General features: G+C 32.2%; 3 protein-coding genes across 3 annotated transcripts; 1 reads left to right on the forward strand and 2 right to left on the reverse strand.

The window, feature by feature from the left end:
• The first annotated feature begins 4,434 nt into the window (after positions 1–4,434).
• LOC146946562 (uncharacterized) lies at positions 4,435–8,140 on the forward strand. The gene is made up of 6 exons (XM_085744583.1): positions 4,435–4,975; positions 5,590–6,077; positions 6,196–6,254; positions 6,830–6,928; positions 7,064–7,240; positions 7,737–8,140. The coding sequence occupies exons 1-6, from the start codon at positions 4,482–4,484 to the stop codon at positions 7,794–7,796; spliced, it is 1,377 nt and encodes a 458-aa protein (XP_085600709.1). The 5' UTR covers positions 4,435–4,481; the 3' UTR covers positions 7,797–8,140.
• Positions 8,141–8,945: 805 nt separating this feature from the next.
• On the reverse strand, positions 8,946–10,120 carry LOC146946563 (Mitochondrial transcription termination factor family protein). The gene has a single exon (XM_085744584.1). It carries the CDS (start codon positions 10,073–10,075, stop codon positions 9,134–9,136), a length of 942 nt encoding a protein of 313 aa, XP_085600710.1. The 5' UTR covers positions 10,076–10,120; the 3' UTR covers positions 8,946–9,133.
• Positions 10,121–12,120: 2,000 nt separating this feature from the next.
• LOC146946564 (CBL-interacting serine/threonine-protein kinase 23-like) lies at positions 12,121–20,002 on the reverse strand. The gene is made up of 15 exons (XM_085744585.1): positions 19,365–20,002; positions 16,799–16,861; positions 16,595–16,666; positions 16,374–16,481; positions 15,931–16,011; positions 15,787–15,840; positions 15,586–15,711; positions 14,997–15,086; positions 14,724–14,843; positions 14,506–14,631; positions 14,144–14,260; positions 13,763–13,819; positions 13,581–13,655; positions 13,298–13,370; positions 12,121–12,443 (listed from the first exon to the last, which is right to left on the reverse strand). The coding sequence occupies exons 1-15, from the start codon at positions 19,563–19,565 to the stop codon at positions 12,424–12,426; spliced, it is 1,383 nt and encodes a 460-aa protein (XP_085600711.1). The 5' UTR covers positions 19,566–20,002; the 3' UTR covers positions 12,121–12,423.
• Positions 20,003–20,284: the final 282 nt, after the last annotated feature.

The following is a 20,284-nucleotide window of genomic DNA, read 5'->3' on the forward strand; positions in this document are numbered from 1 at the left end:
CATGTATCTATTTTCGTTCTTCTAGTATGGTATCAAACAGGACTTAAACAAAGTCCATGAAATTTCAATATTGTGACAATCTGATACACTTTATTTAACTCAATTACGGCGATCTTATTAATTTAACTCCCTTAAAAGCTCTTAAACTTCGAATCAAGCAACTATTTATGTTAGAGAAGTGGTGGAACCTACATAAATTTCATCCTATAAGAGAGTGGATACGAGAGTGAACGTTGAAAAGATAGTGTTTCTAACATTCATCTTCAAAAAAGTGATTAGTTTAGCCATTATTTACCAAGTTACAACTTGATCCTTATATAAGTGGTGTTACACCTTGATATAAATATATTTTCTCATTTTAATAAAACTTTTTATTTTTAGTCTTGTATGTTTTCTATTTATGACCCTTGAACTAGTAATCATAGTCCAAAACAATTTTCTCTAGGCTTATAATTTTCAATCAAGCCCTGTTTAATGGTAAAACTAAACAGTTTTTTTATGACACGACAAGTAGGATAATTACAAAATATAGAGAAGCACATACTTCCAAATCTAAAAGAGTCAAGAAGGTAACAAACATATTTTGATGAAAAATTAGTGTTTGCTCGAACTGACAGTTGCAACTTGCAACAATGACTTTGTGTTTTATCACCTTTACACTATTATACTTGCACGGGGTTACCTCCTTAACTTGTAATCAATCTTATCTGAGTATTGAAAAGTAGTCCAAAATATCAATAGTATAATATTATTGACACATGAATATATAGGCTGGATAATATGATCTGATAGGTTGATATGAATGGCATGCATTTGAAGCCAGATTGACAAGATCACTCTATGAGGGAACATCAATATAAGTCCTATAAAGCACAATCATAGATACAGACATCGGACACAATATTGACACTAACACAGTGATACATGTAAAATTTTGAGAAGATGATATAATTTAATGTAATCATAAGTGTTGGTGTCATGTCAGTGTCGGACACGACACATGTCCGACATCGAGACACGCTTTCAATCAGAAGTGTCCATGCGACATATAATATAACTAAAAGGTAAGTAATTGTATTTATCTATGATTGATTATTGAAAATCATCCGTTTTTAATTGGATATGTTCCCTACTTCCCTTTTTCTACCACACCTAGTAGTTGAGGTACTTAGTTGATGTCTGCTGAACTGTGTTTCTGGACCACCCGCATATGCAAACCATGTTGTGGTCCAAAAAAATGGATAATTCAATTCCTTCATATTATGAAACTGCTCTATAATTCTAAGAACACGTGTTAATTATCAATACAAACCAATGAAGTATGGGGATAGTTACTTTTTCTCTTATGCTCAATTCATGGTGAAGCTTGAACCAAAAAGTTACGTGAGTTTAAATAAATTTTAATACAAATCAAATCTATAAATATTTATATTTATATATCTAATATTTAAGTTGAAATGTAAGAAAAAAAAAGTTGACAATAAAAATAATACTAAAGTAAATGACAAGAAATTACTTTAAGTGGTGCAATATATGCACACTCTATGAATGACTTTTTTTTAAGAGATGAATGACTTGAAATCATCAATAATATATAATTTGATCAAAACTAAAACTTACGATTATATATTCTTAAAGGTGTAGTTCACTGATATGAGTATTAAGATGAGTGTTAAGATGGAGGTCAATATTTCAATCCTACCAACAAATTCTCTCTCACTCATCAATTAACCGTGTCACTAAATATTTTTGGGTTAATAAGTCTTTACCCCCTGTAATATAGGTCATTTCCGGTTTTTCCCCTGTAAAATTTTTATTTTGATTCACCCCCTGTAAAATATTTTTGTTTTGATTTACCCCCTAATAGGCCAAACAAAAACGAAAATTTCTTGAAAAAAAAAATTGGTTTTTGTTTGGCCTATTAGGGGGGTAAATCAAAACAAAAATATTTTACTAGGGGTGAATCAAAATAAAAATTTTACAGGGGAAAACCAGAAATGACCTATATTACGGAGGTAAAAGCCTATTAACCCAATATTTTTTAGCTATAATTCTATTTGTAGTTTTTTAAAACTATCATTCTAATCAACCAGAAGCTCAGTTTGCTCCACAGTTTAATTTTGATAATTTTATTTTGAAAATCAGAATATTTGTGATAAAGCAAAAATAGTTTTCGATCAAGTAGTAAACTTCAAAAAAAAAAAATGTTGCTATCGCAACAGGTATAGAATTTGTACACAGTTGATAAATTACTTTCTTGATGGGCATCAATAATGAATATGTCTAAGTTGAAATTGCGAATTAATCATATTTTTTCTCATTGAAATCCACATAACAATATTTAAAAAGCGAAGCAATTCCAAAATAATGTACCTGATTTTAAGACACATGTTAATGAACTAAATATAAAAATATTGATTTATAAAGTTGCGCGGTCGATTTTCAAAAGTTAAAATATTATTATTTTAAATGCAAAATTACTAAACGTAAACCTATTTTAAAAATAGGAGAACTGATTATCATTAGGGCACACTTCCTTAAAAAAAATCATTAGGCCACACTGCTAGTTAATTATTATAGTGTCACACCTGCAATGTATTGATTATTAAGGTCTCTCTAAATGGAAATATAAAGTAACAAAGCTTCTGAGCACAAATCAATTTAAGGCATGCATTGTCCCCTGTAGAGATATCAACCATCTTTTCCATCACCTGCCCCTTAAAAACAACTTTATCTTCATCCATACACATAAATCCACACTTCTTACATTTTCATCTTATATTATCTCCACCAAAAGCAACTATCAGAAGTGACAACATCTCAAAATATACACACACATACCTTATAAATGCATTTTTATCCTCTTATTATTTTCCTCATGCTTCAAATCATACACTCAACTCAACTATCATGGCTCTACAAATTCATATTAAAAACAACTTTGGCCCTACATTAAAAGAAAATTAAAAGCATAATGTACAAAGGAAAGGAAATAAATAAAAAAACATTGGAGGCATGATGATGTCTGTAGGGACTTCCAATTCCAGCTTATGCATCTTTCCAGGTAATGAAAGCAATCAAGTCTACACATTACACTATATCCCACTATATGCATTCCCCATCACTTATCACTACTAGATAATAATCATTCAAGAAAGCCAAAAATTGATCATTCAACAAACAAATAGCAATAATAGCAAGACTTTGTAATTAAGCAACCATCATGCTTTTCTACTTAAAATAACAGTTTTGGACAAACTAGTTTATCTAAATTAAACTCAACCAGCAAAAGTTGATTCAGTTGATAATGATTCGACTCATATGTTACTAACAATCTAAATTTAAACTCCAATGTCGATATAAAGACCTCGTTGGTGGTATAAAAAAGTAAACATGTCTATGTTTTTTTAGATTTTCTTTGACTCTAATAAGCTCTCACGGCCCAACTCATCATAAAAGAAATGCACAAAAGAATTTAAGTTCAAGATATTTTATTAGAGTTGTGTTATTTGAACATCCATTTCAATAACAACTTTTGGGACAACTATAATTTACAAAGAAAGTGAAGTAGTGACACAAAAACCAAAGCAATAGAGAGAGAAAGTAAAAACATAATGTGAGTATGAGAGAGAAAATTGTCAAAAAAATGATTATGTTTTTACTTTCCAATATAATATGATTATATTTAGTTTCCTTAAAAAAATGTTTATATTTTGTTCACGAGTTAAATAAACTTTTTGTCCATACAAAAACTAAATTTTAATTTTGTTTAAAAAAAGTAACTTTTTGGTCATGGAAAATATCTCCTCCACAAAAATTTAGAATTATTGTAATATGATATAAACTAAATATGAAAATTTTGTCGAATGAAAAAGTGTCATTTTTTTTATGGGTACGAAAAAACCAATTTAAAGTTTTTGTAGTAACTAAAATTTTATTTAGTCTTCTCAAATTATGAGGTGTCAACAACTTATTTGTCTACAACCTTAATTGAAAAATATTTTAACACATACAAATAATTTTTTTTAAAAGAAAAATAATTTAATCACATTATTTTTTATCATTTAATTTTTTTTCTCTTTTGATTTATTTTATTTCTATGTGCACTCAAATATTTTTTACTTCGGTTTTGACCTGGAAGATTTGGTCACAAGATTTTTTTTTGGTTACTTTTCACAAGATTAACTATAAAATTGTTTCCTATGACAATAATTATAAAAATAACTATAAAAATAATTTTCTTTCAAAAAAAGTATAAAAATATTTTCATAAAAAATGTATTTATTTAAACAACTAAAGCATAAAGGAAGAGTAAAAGGCAATCAATGGCTTTTTTCACGAATCACTTTTTCCATTTCTTTTTTTTATTTATTTTTGGTTTAATATGTTATATTTTTCAACTCTATATATAAACACATGCTACACTTTGTTTTCGCCGGTGAATTTTCCGGTCAGTACAAAGAAGAACTGATCACCGGAAAATGGACGAGTCATGGAGAATGCCAATGGGATTATCATCAGCACTTCCTCGCCGGCGATCCATGGAAGACAGGTCATCTTCACGAACACGGCAGTCCATCTTCTCCAACACCAACCTCTCCGTAACGGAAACCTTAGACCCCGAAGACTTCGCCGACGTCTTTGGAGGTCCACCTAGAAGCCTCCTCACTCACAAATTCTCCAGGACCGGTTCTTTCTACGAGGAGATTTTCAAGCAGCCGGCGTTTGTATCTCCGGCGCCGGCAAAAAGTGGCCGGAACTTACCGGTGTTCAGGATTCCGGCGAAGAATGATGCGTTTTATGGTGATATTTTTGGTTCGGATGATGATCGGAGATCGAGAGAACGGTCAGGGTCTCAGTCGAAAGCAAAATCGAAATCAAATTCTTCGTCGGCGTTGAGTTCAGAGGAGCTGAGTCCTCTCCGGCCGGCGATGAGTGATGACGTGGCACTGTCAGCCTTTACTTCAAAGCTAAGGTAGTTTAACGGAAATCCCAACTAATTAACTGTTTGTGCTTCATTCTGTTATGTTATGCTGGGAATTGACTGTTATGCCCTCTGTGATATATTTGGAGAAGTACTCTTGATGTGAAAATGTTATACAAATTTGTCACAATTTAGAAGATATTTTATTTTTATTTTTTTTTATGTTTCAGATATAAGATAATAGTTTGAATCGCGGTCATGTCGTGAATCGCAATATTTGATTTTTGGAATAAATCGAGATCAAATATGACTGATGCGACCTTAATTTCAACCACTTATTAACAAGCAAAAATCTTGATGTTGCGATCCAAATTGCTTGATTTGCTTGATATCAAATTGCTTTGGTGGATCCGACTCCTAAAAAAATCACTTGTGTTAGTTTAGTAAAGAATATCAAACATTGATAAATAAACTAATATATGCCATTTGATATCATATGCACATGCATAACAAATTATAGACATTTTAAAATATCAACACTTGATTTATGCCGTTTGATATCATATGCACATGCATAACAAATTATAGACGTTTTAAAATATCAACATTTGATTTTCTATTTAATGGTTGAAATTACTTATATACACTTTGATGTTACATTACAGGCCAATCAAAGTTCCATATAAATGGAACTCATCCAGTGTGATGCATGAGGAGCACCCAATTAAACAAAAGAGACCAAATCAATCATTTGATTTCCAGGATAATGGGTACTCAAGAAGAGTCACATCCCCGGAAACAATTAGTGTTGAATCCAATTCATATCAAAGCATCAAAGTATCATCCACATATGACTGGGAACTCAGTCCCCCATTTTCTGCTGTTTCTGGAGTTTGTCAAGAGCCTGAGCCGAAATCATCGGTACATGATCATGTGCTTCCGGAACTAGTTATAGAGCAGGATGATGATGATGATGAGGACGAAGTTATGAGCTCCTATGTTATAGAGATTAACTCTAACCTAAGAGAGGAAAACTTTGGAACTGAAGCTATCGATGAAGCGATTGCATGGGCCAAAGAGAAGTTTCAGTCGCGAACTAATGAAGAATCGGATTTAAGAAATGATGGCGGTGTGCAAAATACAGAAATGGAAGGTGATTGTCTTAACAACACAAATAGGGACAAAATTGTCTTATGCAAATTAGTGTACAATAGGTCTTTTGAAACAGACAAATGCAGACACTTTATATTTACCTTTGATCATCTATGCAGGAATGCCTAGTGCAGATGAATACAATGATGATGGAATCGGAATGGTTGAATCTCCAGAGGTAATACATTTTGTTGGATTAGGATAAGTGCATAAATAACATAAGATGCATTTGGTTTGCTTTTCTGTTTCCATTTCTAGTAGATATGTTCTCAATAATAAATAAAAATGTCTCTTAGTTATTATTGTTTCTTATTTTTATGATTTTTTAAAGAAAACAAAAAGTATACTGAAAACAAAGTTATCTTCCACGTAAAATTGAAGAGATTAATCCCACGAGATAATTGAAATCCTGGTAAGCAATTGGTTTCTCCCACCAAATGTATTTTCATGCGCACAAGCCGGGGGTTCGAACCCTTGACCAAATGTTTAAAGTACCCCAAATATCTACTACTTGTGTCAAACCATGTTTTGCATGTTGCTACCAACAAAATTCTTATAAGGATAACACCCCAATTTTCATATTATTTGATGTGAAATGTTTGATAACAACACTTACATTAAAAAAAAAAAAATATTAGTTCACATGATTATAAAAACACATGTTCAATGAAAGCAATGGTAAAAAAAGGTCCATTAATATATGCATGATGTATAGTCATCTGACAAGGTAGTAACCAATTTGAGCTTCTGCAGAACTTACAGCCAGAAACAGAGAAGTTGGACATAGATATTAGATTGTGGTCAACTGGCAAGGAAACCGACATCAGGATGCTGCTTTCGACACTACATCGTGTAATCAATGTTTTCTTTTTTGTTGACCTTTAATCATTGACAACTTATTCAATATTTTGTAATTTAATACCACTGATGATATGTATGCAGTTAATAACAGGAGAACTGACATGGTTGTATGTTTTCGTTTGACAGATTCTGTGGTCTCAGAGTGGCTGGTCTGCAGTTCCTTACATGAGCTTAATAGAAAGCTCCCAAGTGAAGAAAGCGTATCAGAAAGCAAGATTATGCCTCCACCCTGACAAACTTCAACAAAGAGGAGCAACACTCTTACAGAAGTACATAGCGGAGAAGGCTTTCTCCATTCTTCAGGTTTGTAAAATATGTACATACCAGATATATTATATATACCTAACATAGCTGAGAAGGATTTCTCTCTTAGGCCAGAAATTTAGAAATTTTAATAATGTGATAAAAATATATATACAAACTGATGTGGCATGTATGGCATGCACTTCGACATTTATAGATTGTAATAAATAGATATTGGTAAGAGGAAGGATTAAAGTGAAATTTAGGGCATGATTAGTTTCTAACAAGCTTTTCAATTTTCATTTTTAAATTCTACTTTGTATGTGGGTGGCATGGATGACAATCTGTTATGATTTTTTTCTTTTTAATTGTGATAGTAAGAAGATGGAAGCTAACTAAAAGATAATGCATTTCCAAAAAGCAATGAAAACAATATTTTGAAATTTATTCAGAATTTTAAATAATATTCATTGTTTTATAAAATGCATTTTCAAAAACAGAAAATAATATTAGAAGTAAATGGGTCCTTAAGTTCACATTTTCTATTTTGTAACAGGATGCATGGACAGCATTCATTTCTGAAGATGTTTCTTTCTATACAGTAAATCACTCTTAAATCCGGGGATTACGCAGTTTTGGTTTAAAGCATGGGAACAAACACCAAGCATTCAGAATGATGGAAGTGTTGGTTTCCATGCAGCAGCAAGTACATGTTTAAGTACATTAGTTTTGATTTTGAAAACAGAAACTCCTTTGTACAAATAGTTGTCTGATGGAGCTTCTACTGTTTTATTTCTGTTTGTATCATCAAAAGTTGTTGATGCTTTTGTAAGTATTGTTTTGGAAGTATTTAAAAAGTTTTTTGATTGCTTGTATTTGACTTGTATATGATGCCATGGAGCCCAAGAAATCAGTTTTTCTATTATTCTAATGGAACCCTGGTATTTAATTTTGATCTCATTCTCATCTACTAGTACCACAATCATTTACATTTTGAGCATTTTCAGATTGATAAACCCTAACACTAAGATCAAGGTTAAAATCACAGTCGCAGTTGCTTTGTGATCGTTGAGATTACAGAGAATCACAGTTAAATGTAGTTGATTCCGTCATAGCGACATGACGAACTTCAACACCATGGCTCACATCGTGGTTGCAGAGCTTTTCTTTAAAATTTCTTAAAAATGGTCAAATATGAAGTTGAAATATATCAAATATCTGATATCAGTTCCTGCTCTGAACCAGATATTGTTTCAACTTCTACCTCCATTTAAATTTCTAATCTTACACCTATTGATAGAAAGAAAATTAAGGAAATTTCTCACACCTACATCATATACTATTTTCCTTTTTATTAATCTCTCCAATCTGCTTTGCTAACAGCTAACCTGGATCATAAAATTCAAAGTTGCATGGAAAAATATCGAACAATTTTTTGTTTTTTTAAGGGCAAAATTTATTAATAACCAAGTCCTTGCGCAAATCGAACAGGGATCGGCAAACAGAAACTACTAAACAAATGAGCCGTATATAGGCGGAATATCGAAAAGAAAACCCATAACACCAATACATACACCACATAACTGATAGCTACCACCAACACCAATGAAAAACCAACCACATAAATCAAAGCCAAACCCTCACTCTAATTCGCGATTGACCGTAGAAACAAAATCCAATCACCTATCATCCGTTGCTCACCATGGAACTACTTAAAACTTGTTCATCCTAAATTTACAATTCATCTTTATTTCCTTCCCATATGTATCATCAAAACAGTATACAAACCATTTAAATTAGCAACTTATAACAAGATCAGTTATGTCAGTAGAAAGGAAATAGAAAATACATACATAGCATATAAACATTTTGTAGAATTTCCTTACTTCCTTAGGAAAGTATCCATTCACATATATAATACACATACAATAATGCTTCCTAATAATACAATAATTATCCAGCCCCCTTCTTTATCAACTCCCTAAATTCATCATCAGTGCTTTTAAGCATCAATGACAAAGGCAAATTGATCCCACTTTCCACAACCTCCATGTGTCTAACCTTTATCCTATTCTCCAAACTAAAAGAGAAATACTGAGGAAACTCTTTCAACTCCTCCAATTTCCCCTTCATTTCCACAGTAAAATACTCAAATTTAGGCTGAAAATTATTCTCAATACTAAAAGTCAACAATGCAGGACACCTCAACACCATACATCTGGCCTCTTCTTTAGTAAATCCCATACTCTCCAAATGCTTAAGTTTAGGAATAAGTGTCCTTTCAACATTGGAAACCAAAAGAACACAATCTTGATAAGCCAATGCTTCTAAATCTCTTAATCCTAATCTGTTAAGATAAAACAAAGCTGGTTTAAGCTGATCCACCACACTAGAAGTAAGCAATCTTGGACACTTTTTGATAACTTTTCTAAAGCTATGATCAGGCACTTTAAGATCATGTATGAGAAAATCAAAAACTGGGTTAAGATCAGTTTTGATGCTTGAAGTGAGAATCTTAGGACACATGCCAAAGATTCTTGGAAGGTCTTTATGTTGGATACCTTTGGAGACAAGAAAGGTTATAATGGAATGAATGGATTCTAAGGTAGCTGTATGAAGGTTAGGGTTTTGAGAGAGTGCTTTACCTGAATCAATGCCCATTACTTCAAGACAAAGAATCTTTTCTTTGAATTGAAGTGAGAGTTTTTCATGAGTTGGTGTGTAAAGTGGATGGTTTTGAAGGAGACTTTTGGGTTTGGGAGTTAAATTGGTTGAAGGAGGTGATGATGGTTTATCAGAAGAGACTGAGCATAGGGAAGATGAGTGTAGAGCTATGGTTCTAGCAGCTGGGAACATGATGTTGGAGGGTAAAAGAGTGTGTAGAGAATGATGCATAGTGATGAGGATGTTATTATGTTATGGAGATGGAATTGCATAGCATTGGAACATGACACGTGGGGATGTGTTTTAAATTTGATTGGCTGTGAATGGATTTCAGAGATTGTTATAGATTGAGTATGATCCACCATGCAAGCTGCTGTTATTGTTAATTTTCACTTTAGTCCTTTTTCTTTTATGTATTTGTTTTCACTTTTTAATTGAGTTATAATGATATTTTGTTATCTGTAAATATATTATGGTTAAAATGCAAATAAATTATTTACATTTTAACTACAATATATACCGTAAAAAAAAAAAAACTAAAATAAACTTCATACAAAAATAAAGCGAGAGTATTTATCACAACTTACAAAATGCAATTTTAAAGATAACAAGTGTAGTATTTACCATCTCACATCCACTCACAAAATAACAAATTATGACTGATTATAAACACTAAAGTTGATTTTATTTCATGGTATTTGAATACGTATATCAATCCTTTTAATAAGAAACGACTATATATTACTAGAGATCACTGCAAGTATACTCCCTCCGTCCCTGTGTTTGGTAGAGGAGAAGAAGAAGAGAAAGAACTTGAAGAGAGAGAGTTAGGAGAGAAGATGAGGATTTCTGTTGTTTGGTTGATGTGAGAAAAAGGCAAGAGAGAGTTTAAACATGTAGGCCCCACGGTTTTTAGACTCTTCGCACAACAACGAAGAAAGACAGAAGAGAAGCAACTTTTTGGCAGTTTTACATTTTTATCCTTTCATTGCATCATAAAAGACAAAAAAAATGCAACACTTGTGTTAATAGGCTGATGGAGAAAAAGTTGTGAAATGCATTTTTTTAGTTTATTTTATGAAATGGGAGAATAGAGTTCAAAAGTTAAAACATGTAATTGTTGAATGTTTAATTAATTTAAAAATAAAACATCGAATGAATTTATCTTTTTACACAATCAAAATTATTTTGCTATAGGACACAATAAAACTATTAACACGTTAAAAGAATATAAACTTGAATGATTTAATCATTATAAAATTAAATTAAATAATTTAATTACTTAACTAAGATAAATTTTAATAAAGTATTAAGTAAATTTTAGTACAATATTTTTATTGTAGGGGTAATTTAGTAGTTTTACAAATAATCAACACTTCTCTCTCTTCTATTTCTCTCATCTCTCTCTTATACCAAACAATCCATCAAATCTACTCTATTTCTCACCTATTTCTCTCTTCTCTCACTCTCTCTCACCTATTTCTCTCTTCACAACTTCTCCTCCTAACCAAACACACTTAATGTAACCACCCATTTGATTTTATTTTTGTCCCTAAATTTAACCCCCTTTTCAAATTACTAGATGCATTTATTAATTTTTTCCTAAACATACCCCTAATTAATACTACTAACTTGTCTTCAAATATGAATAGTCAAATTTAATACATATACAGACAAAGGACAATTTGGTAATATTAATACACAAAACAAACACATTAATTACATTGACAACTTTTCTTAAGAAATGTGAAAAATGCAAAGGGGGGTTACATTAAGGTACGGAGGGAGTAAATTCCAAGTGAATTATTTGCAGCACATAAAAAATTTATTTGATGATTTGAACAATTTTCCAAAAATTGTTTCTCTAAATTTGTCAACCGAGCTAAGAGTCTTTAGAAAAAGGAAAATGATTCGAAGAGATAGATAGAGAGAAAACGAGTTGTTAAATGAGTGTTGGGAAGTTAAAATGTAAAAATATAACCCTTCTTAAGATGGATTTAATATTATCCCATCAAGTGTCTTTTTATTTATTTATAAAAATCATATATCCACTACCAGCAATTGTAAAAGTTAATCTCACATATCGAACCACATCATGAATCCGTAGTAATATTGAAAAAGACCCTAACCCATCTCATTCAAATGTTATTTAGAATAATTTAGTTCTTGAAATTAATCAGTGGGACATAATTGTGTTCTACAAAATACAAGTCCATAAATATTATTCAAGAAAAGGACCAACAGGAGAGATGGAATTTAAGTTGTCTCACAGAGCATACAAAACAAATAAAATTTCACCAAATTTATTGGACAAATAAGCTATATCAAAGTCTATTTTACACAATAGACATATCATACAGAAAAATGCTAGAAATCTCTTACTTCTATTGAGCCAGTTTTTCTTTGCATTTGTAATGTTTGTCCCAGCATCAAAAACTAAAACATTGTATCAAATAAATAAAAATCACATCCCAGAAAAAAAATTCAAGCTATTTCCCACTCTTACCCAGTAATAATAATACACAACAAGTATGTGATTGTACTTTGTACAAAGATGAAGACTTGGGGTTGGGTAACAATTATTTTGAGGTACTGGCACCTGTACAACAATTGAAAGAAATATTACATTAGAAGTCTGAATTAACAAAAAATTTGCTGCAAAAATTACCATATCTAAAGAGAATAATAACAACTTAAACTGAGCTTAACGCCCTATTACTTGTTTTGTGGCTTCACAAAAGAATGCCTTAGCATGTTCATTCACATTAAATGGATTGAAGTGCATTAAAACCCCACGCGAACAAAGTGTTATTTTTCAAAACAGCGATGAGAATAGTGTAGTTTATGCATCTGACAATAAATGTTAATGTAGTTTGCTCTAAAATAATAGCTTTTGCAAGTTTAACTTTCTCTCTTGTTTTGTGGAATGTTTCTCAAGGGTTATTTCGAGTTCTGCGTTGAATTTTATGCTTTGGATGTGGAAATGCAGAACTTATCCTCCAAAGTATTTCGAAGAACTTGAAATTGTGTTTTAAAGAAACCACTACAAGTACATATAATCTAAAGAACTACCAAAGTATCATTTTTCCTTGTATGATTAAACTCCTTCAGAAACCACTTCTCTGTAATTAATACTAATTAAAACTTATCAAAAAACGCTCGCAACAAAGAAACTCGATAGTATCCTTCTCGCATTATAACACATGGTGGCAGACATAGAGACAAACAAATCAGCAGTTTAAACTCCTAACGTTTGAAATCTATCAATAAAATAATGATATGTGTGATGCATTGATGCCAGAAATATTCACAAAAATGTTTATAACCTTCAAACGAAAAACAAAAACACACAAAAGAACATGCTACCATTAAGAACGATTTTCCATTACCAAATTACGAAAAATCCTCACTTTGTCTATTCAAGTATCAGGATCGCTAGACTAGAAAACTAACCATCATTTTCTTCAGCAATAGGATCTGCTCTCCAAACAATATCTTTCAGCCCAGTAGTTATACTTTTGTAGAACTGCAAATAAAGACAGCTTAGTCAGAGCATGCTCATAGACTAGAAGGTCTTGGATCTAACCATTCCCAAGACACTACAATGTCAGGATGACATTTTATGACTAGCTTGCATGTATACTCCAAGACTTTTCGGCCTAACTACAAAATCGACTTGTAAGGTAAGGATTGCAATGCTTTACAAGGTCTATTTAGTGTTTTGAATTGAGCTTACCTTGTGAAATTCCAGAGTATCTCCTTCAGACTTTCGCATCTCAACCATGTAAATTGAAGGGGCTACCTCCAAGATCTGGAAAGCATTATTTACAAAAGCATTAGAAACAGTCCCGAGTCCGGAATACAAATAAATAAGCATGGACACCTGAGATCATGGAAAAAAAAAAATTAAAAACATACCTCAGTAGCTACAGATAGATGACCTTTCCGTCCAGTTTTTTCCCCATAAATCCTTAACTGAAATGCAGAATAAGATATACTATCAAAAATCGAAATTTAACAGCAAATCATTATCGTCACAAATTGACCCTGATGTGCAATCCGATTAAGGAGGAAACAAGTAATATAATGCTTTTCAGAATGCACAAGTGACGTGTAAATAAGGGCATGGGGTGCAGCAAGTACAGATATTTTAACATCATCCATTTCTCTACACTGATTGAAACCCTTTTTTTTTTTGAAGAAACTGATTGAAACCTTAAATACACTAAATATTGAAAGATCGGAGCGAACATTAAATGGAAGTAAATATAGAGAAAAAAAAGGCATTTGTTCTTTTACCTTGCAGTTGTTCTTCTTGACATCAAAACCCAGAGGTCCTGCAGTTTTCTCGATTTTTGAAATTATCTCATTCGCTGAACATTTGGATGTGAATCTCGTTTCCCTTTTAACAAGTCCCTATTTACAACAATATACAACTATCTTTAACCATGCAACTTACAATCAACAAGTAGAAATACATAAAGTTAACAAGGTGAAATACAAAGAAATGCGATACATCTGATCCGATCATGATGTAATTTGATAAGGTCCTCGTAAGACAAGTTTAGTTTTGATTTCCTAATTCCATGTCAAACTTCTAGGATAGGAAGCCCTGATAAGCGTAAAGCATAGAATTCATTTTTGAAATTAGATACCCGTACCATTTGCTTCTCGAAAAGACTGCTAAGGTTGAGGCCCTGAGACTTAGAGATAAGTTCAAAGGCATTCATGGTGACAGGTGCAACAGGTCCCTCTTCTTGCCTCTCAACAACAATATTATCTGAATCCTGTGCACCACAGAACATCGGGATAAGGCTAAAATCCAAAGCTTAGATGAACAGAATTTAATCAAGATAACGAAAAATATCAGAAGACTTACCATATAACCATTGAAAATAGAATTTACATCATCAAGACTAACATCGGCCTGTTCAAACACAGGAGGTTTATATCCCTTCTTGAACCACTCATTTTCAATGACCTCGGCAATTTTAATCCGCTGTTACAGATCAATAAGAGAAAGAAAAACAGGTTGGTTTCAAATATTCAATTTCAAATTTGAAGAGGAAACAGAAGAGTATATAAACTAAAAGCCAGACGCTAGTAGAAAAGTACAATGAGATTAAGCAAAAATAACACAAGTCACACATACTGTGATAGGACTGGGATCAAGAATTCTTTTGATTAGTTTCTTTGCACTTGATGAGAACCATGGAGGGCAGGTGAAGTCAGCCTTGAAAATCTGTCCCTCATAGGAAAAAAAACCCCACATTAGGCAGCTTTATTATGAAACATAAATATATAGAACTCTTTTTAAGGAAAGATGCAAAAATTACTCTACAGGTACACCCTCTTCATACAGAGGTCCCTCCAATAAAATATCTAATTTAATGAAAGTATTTGCTAAACATAACAATTTCATGTCAGACAACCCTAATGTATTTGAATAGTATAAATTACATTTGTCAATAAATAAAATAGAAAAATGATTATGACAATTAAAAGAAATAGAATAACAATTATGAGCATGAGCATGCGTATAGTCTTAAAAAAAATCCTTTCATACTTAACTAACACTAACGCACTGCTACAGGGCTTAATTTTTTTGGCTTTCAAATATGCAAGATTACAAAGATAAAAAAGGTTCAAGGATGTCAATATGTCATGTTTCCCAATAGTAACATCATACACTTGAACTGAGGACAATCAAAATGATGGAACAGAGTTCAAGTAAAAATAACCTTTTTATATAAAGCTACAAGATTGTCTTCTTCAAAGGGCAAATAGCCAGCCATTAAAACAAAAAGAATAACACCACATGACCAGAGATCTGCAATTGCACCATCATACCCTTTGTTTTGGATCACCTAGATAATAAGATAGCAAAGATTAAAAAAAAAATTAGTAAAAGAAATGGTAAATGGCAGGTAGAGCTAAAATACCTCTGGAGCAACATAATTTGGTGTACCACATGTTGTGTGAAGTAGCCCATCTTCCTGTTAATAAATAATTATTAACACGATAATCAGCAGTTGTTTAGTCATAATTATATTTACTCATTTCTAAAAACTAGCCAACAAACTCACCCGAACTTGTTGAGGCAATGCACTCAATCCAAAATCTGATACTTTAAGCGTTCCATTAGCATCCAGCAACAAATTCTCAGGCTTTAATAGATGAAACATAGTAACATGTTAATTTTTTATTCTTTTTTCTATGCTTTTATCTCTTTACACACACACACACAATCCCTTCATGGTTAGGTATAATTTTTTTAGGACGTTATTCAAATGAAAGATCTCATCGAAAACCTGCAGCAGCTTGCCAAAAAAAAGCTAAGAGAAAAAAGAGTAAGGGTATTACTGGCATAAAATCTACAACTGGATTCAAAAAAGCATAGGCTTCAAGTAATTTCGCCATATTCCCTCTGGGAAAAAATTAATTTTTTTATTGAAACTATTCAGAAACATGTAATTTGAAGCCGATACCAGCCCCCCATCCCCTCTTTAAAAAAGGAAGTAATACACACCTTTAGATCTCTGTGGCAAACACCTCTACTATGACAGTAATCCACAGCACATATAAGCTGCTGAAAATATTTTCTTGCTTCATCTTCTTTCAACCTCCCACTGCGAGCCTGTCTCAATTTAATAACAGAAAAAAGCAACAAAATAAGAGGTAATAAAAGAACAATACTAATATAAAGAATTCTGGCCTTCAAAGCACACATAAAGGTAAAAACCGCCTTACAATTTTATCAAACAGCTCCCCACCAGTCACGAGTTCCATTACAATGAATATTTTTGACCTGTTAGCTATTACCTACACAAGGAATTTGTAGTTTACAATAGAGAGCAGTTAGAAAAGACTGAATAAAACTTGGGAAAATATGAGAATAGAAACAAACCACGCAAATGAAAAATACATGGAAGCAATCATTTACTGCCTACTAACCTCATGCATGCGTATGACATTTGGGTGTCTAATCAGTTTCATTGTTGATATTTCTTGTTTTATCTGCATAACAGTGAACAACAGAATATCAGTAACGACTAGAGTATTTATGCTTCAGAAAAATAAAATAAACACCAAAATTTAGCACAAGTTGTTCATACTAGGATTCGTTATGGTCAAGCAAACCATGCCTACATGTGGAGGGATTCACCAATAACATTTTATTGAAAGGTAACCTCAAAACTATAGGCTACTAAACATTTTTCCCAACACCACACAAAACACAGTATTAAATCGAACAGCTGACATGTTTAACTGTTGCCAACACATAAAATAATTTGAAAGCAAGTAATTAATTAATACTATTAAGAATTTTTTTACAAATAATTATATGAGATATAATCAATCAAACAAATACTTTATATGTTTAAAACAGAACCATCCCAGAAGTGAAAAGAACCATCCCAGAAGCATAGGCCACCTTTGCTTTGGTCAGAATGATGAGATAAATAACTAAGGTTATGGTTAATGAAATGGTAAAACAGACTTCGGTTATTTATGTTCGTCCCTGGTTGTGTACTATCATGGATATGTTTCATGAAGACCCTACAGGTTTCTTTTAATTGAAATGATGATGGCACCCATTAGTTTTGTTTCATTCACAGCAATATTCAAACTTCTAGATTTTTCTTTCGTCAAAGTTTGAGTTATCAGAGACAATAGCAAGTAACTGAGAGTTTGGATGTAACATCCAACATGTTTAGGGAAATGTCTTAATAACTAACATGTTTTTCCCTCATTTTATTCATATTCTCTAAGCTAAATTCTGATGGGGAAGTTTGGATTTGAGAAATACTTTTTTCTTTGCACCTTACTTACATCAGTTAAGTTTAAACAACCAAATGTTTCAATATAGCTGTACCAGAAAAAGGTTGAATAGAAGATCTTATTGCAGAGACGGTGCTGATCGGTAGTAATTGTGATACAGAATCATAGGTCAAGAATGAAAAAATGGAACAATCTCTATGCTTCAGACGTAATCACCAAGACTAACTGTTGGCAAAATTGTACCATATTCCTTCTTTACAAACACATTGAAAATCCAACACACTTGCTATATGTTCAATTTCATTATTCTTGAATTATACTTACGAGAAATTATACAAATGGCATGTTTCCGATTTCCATGCCTCACAACTCAGACCACACTTTCTCTAACATATACATATTGTTGGTAGAAGAGATAGCTCAGAAACTGTAAAATGTTCCTTTTTTGCATAGTAATGAGGATACTGATGAGAGGAAGAACCTTTTTGCAGTTTTAAAAAGAACAAAGGTATAAACAAGAAACATATTTTTGTGGCTATCATCAGTGTACGCAATCTCTTGGTTGGAGCACAATGTTCTCACCTTTCTCAGTTTCGTATACGGATATTATTTTGAATTCTCTTCAGTGATCTACCCAAGAATCAAGACGTGCTATTGTTTGAACAGAGATAGTCTCATAAATTTTCAAAGACAGAAAAATCAGATAATAACAGAACTTTTCCGTACACATAACACTAACAACTGAGAACTAGACACTAAAACTAAGAAGAAAACAAAAAAGGTCAAACTCTTTAGCATCTCCAACATTGTTCTGTGATCGAATCTCAACTCTATCTTGGTCAACCCTAGTATTCCACACCAAATCTTAATCTATTCATTTTCATATTTACATTTACTTTTTATTTATTAACTTTCTAATGAATAAGATCATGGTTCTTGTGAAAGAACAGTTCTTTCAGTTGACATCCACAGATGAACTTGCTCCAGTAGTCGAACTGAAGAAGAACAAATTATCATCGGTAGGAACCCACTTAAGAACCACAACCAGGGATGTCTACAAGTTGTCATAAGTTTGTTCTACTAAGTTACTCCCTCCTATCACATTTATAAGCAAAAAACAACTTTTTAAGTTCACTGAATGACTAATGTATTTGGTCTTCCTAAAAATTTGTTTTTTTGCTTATAAATGTGATCGGAGGGAGTATCTATTAAGCCTTTGTTTGGTTCTGCAGCATGTTTTCCCGTTAGCTCAAAACCACGACAATATTTTTCACGTCAACGTAGAAGCTCCATTTCCTAGTTTCAAAAAATCACGGCAACTTTGCATTGGTATCACCGCAAACGTATGTATTGGATTATCAAACATGCAACCAAACAAGTACTAAGCTTGTTCTACAACATGTTTTCTTACTAGCCAAGAAATCAAAAATTCAAACAAAAAACACACAAAATTAAATTAATAATTCACATTAAAATAAATAAATTAACAGTCAAACCCCAACACCAGCTTTAAAACTAACAAAAAGCTAAGTAAATAAACAATAATAAATTATCAATTAACATCGCTAAACGAAGATTAGTCAACACTTACGCAACAACATTAAAAACTTCGTATCTATAACATAATAACCCAGAAAACGCAACAACATTAAAAACTTCGTATCTATAACATAATAACCCAGAAAACTAAGATAAAAAAACAACAATAATTGATTTAACATTAAAACAAAGAATTAACCTGACGAATCATTTTATGCTTGAGAATTTTTTCTTTATCAAGTATCTTGACAGCAACATGATCACCAGTTTCCACGTGTCTCGCAAACTTCACCTTCGCGAAATTACCTTCACCTAACGTCCTACCCAGCTCATACTTTCCCGCCTTCGCACGTCCGCCGTTGCTGCTGCCTCCGTTGCTATTCGATGAACGTGACGTCATCTTTTTTTTTCTTTCTCTTTCCAAACTATTTCACTTTCTCTCTCTCTCTCTCTCTCTCTCTATATATATGATTATATATGACTATCTATTAGAGCCTCTTCTTCTTACAAGGTTGCCACACCTGAGATTTTGGGAGTCTCATTTTTTTTTCTTTCCTTCTTTCCTTTTTTGTTGTTTCTTCTGTATCCAACCAAACAAAGGAATCAGAAATGGAAGAATCTAAAAGATTTAACGTTTGTGATTGTGGAAAATGGTCGGTGGTTGGTTGTTGACCGTTGGATCAAAAGAGAAAATCATGATGGTGTTTTCAAAAGAAGAATAAGCTGGTGGAATAAAAAACAGGGGGAAGGAATTGAGAGAGAGAAATAACAAGATTTTGATGGTTTTGAAAGAAGAAGAAAGAAAGAAAAGGTTTTGAAGGAATGGTCAATGAAATGAATGAATGAAATGAATAAGAGGTTATGTGAGGAAGGCTCATCTGGCAAGGCACATGTCATATGCATAATTGTCAAAATGGAATATGCCAATGGATTTTTATCTTTTCAATTTAATGCATTGGATTTGGATTTTGTCTTAGGCTGCATTGAAAGTATAAAATTGTATTTTTTTTACTACTATATTCTAGAACACGTATTCACATGACAAACATATTATTATTATTTTATTATTTTGTGATATTAAAATATATGTTTTTTTTTCTACAATAAAATAAAATATGA

Source organism: Medicago sativa, chromosome 2 (assembly GCF_051527215.1).
Source record: "Medicago sativa cultivar Bolivia chromosome 2, Bolivia_mono, whole genome shotgun sequence".
NCBI classification, from domain to species: Eukaryota; Viridiplantae; Streptophyta; class Magnoliopsida; order Fabales; family Fabaceae; genus Medicago; species Medicago sativa.

Excerpts from the sequence above, each read along its gene's own strand:
- LOC146946563 (XM_085744584.1), bottom strand. The coding sequence starts at position 10,075 with ATGCATCATTCTCTACACACTCTTTTACCCTCCAACATCATGTTCCCA.
- LOC146946564 (XM_085744585.1), bottom strand. The coding sequence starts at position 19,565 with ATGACGTCACGTTCATCGAATAGCAACGGAGGCAGCAGCAACGGCGGA. Across the intron at positions 14,844-14,996 it reads TTGATCCCAGTCCTATCACA|CGGATTAAAATTGCCGAGGT; the intron begins GTATGTGTGACT and ends GATCTGTAACAG. Across the intron at positions 12,444-13,297 it reads TATTGCTGAAGAAAATGATG|GTGCCAGTACCTCAAAATAA; the intron begins GTTAGTTTTCTA and ends ATTGTTGTACAG.
- LOC146946562 (XM_085744583.1), top strand. The coding sequence starts at position 4,482 with ATGGACGAGTCATGGAGAATGCCAATGGGATTATCATCAGCACTTCCT. Across the intron at positions 6,078-6,195 it reads GCAAAATACAGAAATGGAAG|GAATGCCTAGTGCAGATGAA; the intron begins GTGATTGTCTTA and ends TCATCTATGCAG. Across the intron at positions 6,929-7,063 it reads TGCTTTCGACACTACATCGT|ATTCTGTGGTCTCAGAGTGG; the intron begins GTAATCAATGTT and ends TTCGTTTGACAG.